This window comes from Cebus imitator, unplaced genomic scaffold (assembly GCF_001604975.1).
Source record: "Cebus imitator isolate Cc_AM_T3 unplaced genomic scaffold, Cebus_imitator-1.0 Scaffold0, whole genome shotgun sequence".
Taxonomy (NCBI): domain Eukaryota; kingdom Metazoa; phylum Chordata; class Mammalia; order Primates; family Cebidae; genus Cebus; species Cebus imitator.
This window is the reverse complement of record NW_016107315.1, coordinates 19,994,890-20,001,975: the sequence shown is the minus strand read 5'-3', so window position 1 is coordinate 20,001,975 and position 7,086 is coordinate 19,994,890. Positions and strand designations below refer to the sequence as shown.

General features: G+C 35.2%; 1 protein-coding gene across 6 annotated transcripts in view; it reads left to right on the top strand.

Annotated features, from left to right (window-relative positions):
* The window catches only part of CCDC15 (coiled-coil domain containing 15), a 101,528-nt gene that overhangs the window by 47,718 nt on the left and 46,724 nt on the right, over positions 1 to 7,086 (top strand). For 5 of the 6 annotated variants that reach the window (XM_037736434.1, XM_017523908.2, XM_017523927.2 and 2 more), the window contains 2 exons: positions 647 to 739; positions 2,541 to 2,644. In XM_037736434.1, the coding sequence (XP_037592362.1) occupies positions 647 to 739; positions 2,541 to 2,644 (197 nt within the window). The remainder of the gene's footprint in view (positions 1 to 646; positions 740 to 2,540; positions 2,645 to 7,086) is intronic. The other variant, XM_017523924.2, reaches the window with a different exon arrangement.

Here is a 7,086-nt window from a genome sequence, read left to right as displayed (position 1 = left end):
AAATACAATTGACTTTTGTATATTGATTATGTATCCTGCAACCTTGAAAGATAAATGACTTTTAAACTAAAGAGATGAAACAATTTTAAGCTTTTTATTTCTAAAAGTTGGAGATCGTTATTTGACCCATATAATGTTCAAGTAGATATACCAAGTTATTTTATAATCCTTTCCCAGTAAATATGGGTGGAAATTAGCCTGTTTCCTCTATACCATGCCACTTGATTAATATTTTCTCTGGACTCGTGCCCACTAAAAGGGTTGTATAAATTCAAGGTGATTATATATAGAATTGAAATATTAAGGAATCTGACTATATATCGTAGATTCTAATCCAAGCACACTTACGACAGTGATTTCAAGTGAACACTTTAAAAGAACTTTCATTTTGAACATTTTTAATTTTTTTGTTTATTCATGTTTTTGACCTGAACCCTTTTCTTTGATTTATTATTTTATGTTTGATTAATTCCTTCTGAAAGAGCTTCCTTTCATTTTTTGATTTTTTCTTTAAATTTGCTTTTTTTTTTGTTTCTTTATCGGATTGAGCTCAAGTTTGTTTGCAGAAGAATAGATAAAAATATCAAAATGGTTCATGGGTAGCTTTGGTAATTTTGTCACTTTGTGTGACTGGACCTTCCAACAGGCTTATGATGGGTATCAATCAGGATTGAGCACTGAATTTCAATCACCACTGGCATTTCAGTCTGGCATAGATAGAGAAGAAGATAAGAAAGAGGTATGTAATGATATTGCTTTTGGATGCCAATATTTCTACTATGATAGTATTAATATATATGAGAAATTGGAAGCAGCTTGTTGTGTCCTAACACATAAAAGGCTAATACCACAAATTTCATAAATAAAAGAAGAAAAGTTGCTTGACTCATTGTAATGTGTTGAATTTCTTTTCCAAGATCCTAGGAGTTAGGGTACATTGTTGTGAAATCAATTATTTGATACTAATAAATTTCTCCAGCTAGTGTATATTTGCCACTGTAACTTATTTAAAGGAAGATAATTACTTTATGGCTTTCTTTTTTTTTTCTTTTTTCTTTTCAGTCTAAAGTTTATTTAAACCAATAGATCTTAACCCTGGGCATGCACCAGAATCAGATGGGGAGCTTTGTTCAAAATACAAATACACCTAGATCTAATCAAGACATACCAAATCAGTATCTGAAAACAGAGGTTTAGGGCATTTGTGTTTTTTAAAAATACCACTGGTGATTTTGATGCAGTCTCACTATTGAGGTACTATTTAGACCTTTGATAATTTTTACCAAAAAGCCCTGTACTACTCTGGGTATATACATAGGCATGCTTTTTGCTCATTGAATGGCTTGTGTATTTAAAAGAATATATATAAATCCAGAAGTATGAACACATCACAGAGTCTAGTAGCATGTGGTTTTTTTTGAGACGGAGTCCAGTCGTGCAATCGAGGCTCACTAAAACCTTGACCTCCTGGGTTCAAGCGACTCTACTGCCTCAGCCTCCTGAGTAGCTGGGACTACAGGCATGCACCACCACGCCCAGCTAATTTTTGTAGTTTTTGTTTTTTTAGTAGAGGTGGGGTTTCACCATATTGGCCAGGATGGTCTCGATTTCCTGACCTCATGATCTGTCTGCCTTGGCCTCCCAAAGTGCTGGGATTATAGGCCTGAGCCACTGTGCCTGGCCGCACTTGCTTTTATTGTACATGTTTTGTTTATGAGTCTGAGGTTTTAGTATACCTCAGCCCTTCTACCCTCCTTCATGCCGTATTAGGCTAGGCTTCGAGTATGCTTTTGTGATGCTTTTCTTGTTGTTTTAATGAGATGGAGTTTCATTCTTCTTGACCAAGATGGAGTGCAATGGTGCAATCTTGGCTGACTGCAACCTCTGTCTGCTGGGTTCAAATGATTCTCCTGCCTCAGCCTCCCAAGTAGCTGGGAATACAGGTGTACACCATGACGCCTGGCTAATTTTTTTGTATTTTTAGTAGAAATGGGGTTTCACCATGTTGGCCAGGCTGGTCTCAAACTCCTGACCTCAGGTGATCTGCACACCTTGGCTTCCCAAAGTGCTGGGATTACAGGTATGAGCCACCGTGCCTGGGCTGTGATACTGTTTTAATTTTGAAAAGTTAAAGTAACTGTTGGTTCTGTTATAAAATACCTTCTACATTCTTACCGTGGCTCTGCTTTTATGGTACTTACTACTTGGGAACACAGAGTAAAGACAGTATGTATCTTATCATATCAAATATCACTTCCTGAAGTCCTACTGACAAGGGGCTATACTAAAGGCAAACTAAATTAGTACTTCTTTCTTTGGTTTGCCTATTAACATGTAAATAGCTATGTGCTTGAAAATATAAAATTCTTGTGTATGTGACATCCTGAGTTACCATAGACAGAAGGAAATTACAAGTAATTTCTATATCATCTATTTTTGTTTGCTTGTTTTTTGTTTTTGTCTATGACATAAAAATATTTTTCGTCCTTGAAAATTCCTCTGAAAGCAGAATCTTAGTAATTTTAACTTCTTTCCTTTAGCGTCAAAAGCAGTACCTGAGACATAGACGACTTTTCATGGATATTGAGAGAGAACAAGTAAAAGAACAACAAAGGCAAAAAGAACAAAAGAAGAAAATTGAAAAGTAAGTTATTTGATCCGCCCTGTGGGCCTTAAATTGCCAATTAGGATATTTTTGGAAGACAAACTTTAGAAAAAGGTAACAGTTTTGCCTTCTGATCCATGTTGAAAACAGCTGTTTTTTTATCTAGATAAAGTATTGGAAGATGGTGGAACAGCTATGGTTTGGTTTTTTGGTTCGATTTTCTAATAGACTTGATTTTATAGGGCAATTTTAGGCTCACAGCAAAACTAAGCAGAAAGTACAGAGGGTATACTTTGTGCCCCACAAATGCATAGCCCCTTCTCCTACCATCACTATCCTGCACCATACTCGTACAATTCGTTAGAACTGATGAACCAACATTGACACATTATTATTACCCAAAGTCCATAGTTTACATTAGGGTTCACCTTTGGTGTTAGGCATTCTGTAGGTTTTGACAAATACTTAATGTCATATGTCTACCATTATGGTATTATACAGAGTAGTTTGACTGCCCTAAAATCCTTTGTGCTCTGCCTATTCCTCCCTCTTTAAACCCTATCTTGTGGGAACCACTGTACTCTCTACTGTCTCCGTGGTTTTGCCTTTTCCAGAATGCTATATACTTGGAATCATACAGTATGCATGTAACCTTTTCAGATTGGCTTTCTGTACTTAGAAAAAAATGCATCTACATTTCCTTCAGTGCTTTTTAATGGCTTGATAGCTCATTTCTTTTTAGCACTGAATAATATCCCACTATCTAGATGTATCAGTTTAGTTATTCATTCACCTACTGAAGGACATATTGTTTGCTGCCAGTATTTGGCAATTATGAATAAAGCTACTTTAAAACTGATGTACAAGTTTTTGTGGAGGCATACATTTTTAGCTCATTTGAGTAAATAACAGGGAGTACAATTGCTGGATCATATGGTAAAAATACATTTAGCTTTATAAGACACTACCAAACTTTCTTCCAAAGTGGCTATACCATTTTGCCTTCCCACCAGCAAGGAATGAGAGTTCCTGTTGGTCCACATCCTTGCTGCCATTTGGTGTTGTCAGTATTTTGGATTTTGGACATTCTGGTAGATGTGTAGTAGAATATCATTGTTTAAATTTTCACTTCCGCAATGACATATAATATGGAGCGCCTTTTCATATGCTTATTTGTTATCTGTATACCTTCTTTGGTGATGTGTCTGTTCATGTATTTTGCCCATTTTTTTGAGTCGTTTGTTTTTGTTATTGTTGAATTTTAAGAGTTTTTGTATATTTTGAATAACAGTTCTTTATCAGTCTTTCATAAACATTGTTTCCTCAGTCTATAGCATGTCTTCTCATCTGCTGACAGTATCTTTTGCAGAGCAAAACAAAGTTCACCTTTTCAGTCCTTTCTTTCATGGATTGTGTCTTTGGTGTTACATATTTTAAAAAGTCACTGCCATACCCAAAGTTACTTAGATTTTTCTCCTGTGTTATTTTCTAGGAGTTTTGTAGTTTTGCGTTTTACATTTTTCTCTATGATCCATTTTGTTAATTTTTGTGAGAGGTTGTAAGGTCTGTGTTTAGAGTCATTCTTTTTGCATGTGAATGTCCAGTTGTTCCAGCACCATTTGTTGAAAAGACCATCTTTTATTAATCGTATTGCCTTTGCTCTTTTGTTAAAAATCAGTTGACTGCATTTGTGTCGTTCTGTGTTTTGGACTCTATTCTGTTCCATTTATCTATTTGTCTGTTCTTTTGCCATACCACACTGTCTTGATTACTGTAGCTTTACTTATGTATCTTTATTGATACATAATAATTGTACATATTTATAGGATACATGTAATATTTTGATGCCATGCAATGTTTATGATCAAATGTCTGATGTATAATGATCAAATCAGAGTAATTAGGATATCTGTCATCTCAAACATTTATGATTTCTTTGGGGAACATTTCAAATCTTCTAGCTATATATATACAATAAATTATTGTTAACTAGAGTCACCCTACTGTGCTACCAATAAGTAGAATTTATTCTGCCTATCTAACTTTATATCCTCCATTCCCACCCTCTGGTAACATCACTGTACTTTCTACCTCTATGGGATCACCTTTTTTAGTTCCCGCATGTTAGTAGGAACATGTGATGTTTGTCTTTCTGTACCTGGTTTATTTAACATGACTTCCAGTTCCATCTGTGTTGCAGCAAATTAAAAGATTTAATTCTTTTTTATGGCCAAATAGTATTCCATTGTGTATATATACCACATTTTCTTGGTGTCCATCTGTTGATGGATACTTAGGTTGATGCAATATCTTGACAATTTTGAATGGTGCTGCAGTAAACATGGGGGTACAGGTATCCCTTTGATACACTGACTTCTTTTCCTTTGAATAAATACCCAATAGTGGAGTTGCTGGATGATCTGAAGTTCTGTTTTTCTTTCTTTTAGAAATCTCCATACTGTTTTCCATTATTTCTATATTAATTTACATTCCTACCAATAGTGTATGAGTCCTCTTTTCTCTACATCCTCACTAATTTACATTCCCACCAATAGTGTCTGAGTTCCCTTTTCTTTACATCCTCAGCTTTTATTACTTTTTGTTGTCTTGATAATTGCCATTCTAACTGGGGTGAGATGCTATCTCAGTGTAGGTAAGGAGGGTTGATCCCTAGGCACCTTGATGACAAGCATGAGTGCCTGTAGTGGCAGCAGTGGGTAAGGCAGGCCTGTCCTCAGGCCCTTTGGTTCTATACCTGGGTGCTGGTGACAGTGGGTGTGGTATGTATGTAGCTTTATAGTAAGTCTCAAAGTCAGGAAATTTCAGTCTTGCAGTTTTGTTCTTCTTTAATGTTGTGTTGGCTTTGCCTCTCTACATAAACTTTAGCATAAGTTGTCAATATCCACAAAATAACATGAGATTTTTATTGAGATTGCAGTTAATGTGTATATCAGGTTGGGAAGAGCTTGACATCTTGACAATATTGAGTCTTTCTGTCCATGACCATAGGTTATCTCTCCATTTTATTTAGTTGTCTTTTGATTTCTTCCATCAATGTTTTGTTGTTTTTGCTCATATAGATCTTATATATATTTTGTTAGACTTAAAAGCATTTCATTTTGGAACTACATATAAATGGTGGTGTGCTTTTAATTTTAAACTCCACCTGTTCATTGCTGGTATATAGGAAAATGATTGACTTTTGTACATTAAACTTGTATCCTTCAGCCCTGCTGTAATCACTTATTAGTTCCAGTAGCTTGTTTGGTGATTCTTTTGTTACATGATCATGTCACCTGTTAACAAAGATAGTTTTATTTCTTCTTTCCCAATATGTATGCCTTTTATTTCTTTTCCTTGGCTTATTTCATTAGCTAGGACTTTCAGTATGATGTTAAAAAGGAGTAGTGAGAGGGTACCTCTCACTTTGCCTTGTTTCTGATTCTAGCAGGTAAATTTACAGTTTCTTACCATTAAGTGTGATGTTAGCTGTAAATTTTTTGTTGATGGGCTTTATTAAGTTGAACAAGTTCTCCATCAGTTGCATTTTTTAATCTATGGGTTATTACTGTGCCTCTTAGAGGTCAACCCCAGTTGTTTTGAAAAGCTTCTTTGTACCTACTGATTTCTAAACAATGCATAAAACATTATAATGAAATCTAATATGAGGATTTAATTCATCAGATGTTATTGACATCCTATGGATAAAGCACTCAACAAAGTGCTAATATGTGAAATAGTTTGAAATTTGTGAAGTGCTGTAAAATATAAGGCAATAACACTTTTATTTTGAAATACTGTATGTAATACTATAACGAAATTGCTACAGGTTACTGTAAAGTGCTAGAAATGTGTTCAAATAGCATAATGAATAGTCGGAGTTTTTTTGTTTTGTTTCTTATAATTTCAACTTCTATTTTAGATTCAGGGGTACACATGCAGGTTTGTTACATGGATTTATTGTGTGATGCTAAAGTTTGTGATGCAAATGATTCTGTCACTCAATAAGTATAGTACCCAATAGGTAGTTTTTCAGCCCTTGCCCCACCTTCTCCCCCACTCCGTAGTAGTCGTTAGTGTTTATTGTTTTCATTTTTGTGTCTATGTGTACCCAAAATTTAGCTCCCACTTATAAGTGAGAACATGGAGTATTTGGTTTTCTGTTTCTGTGTTAATTCACTTAGGATAATGGCCTTCAGCTACATACGTGTTGCTGTAAAGGACATGATTTCATTCTTTTATGTGGTTGCATAGTATTTCATGGTGTATAATACCACATTTTCTTTATCTACTTCAACATTGATGGACACCTAGGTTGATTCTGTGTCTTTGGTGTTGTGAATGGTGCTGCAAGGAACATATGAATGCTTGTGTCTTTTTGGTAGAAGGATTCATTGTACCCAGTAATGGGATTGCTGGGTCAAATGGTAGTTCTGTTTCAAGTTCTTTTAGAAATCTCCAAACTGCTTCTTTCCACAGTG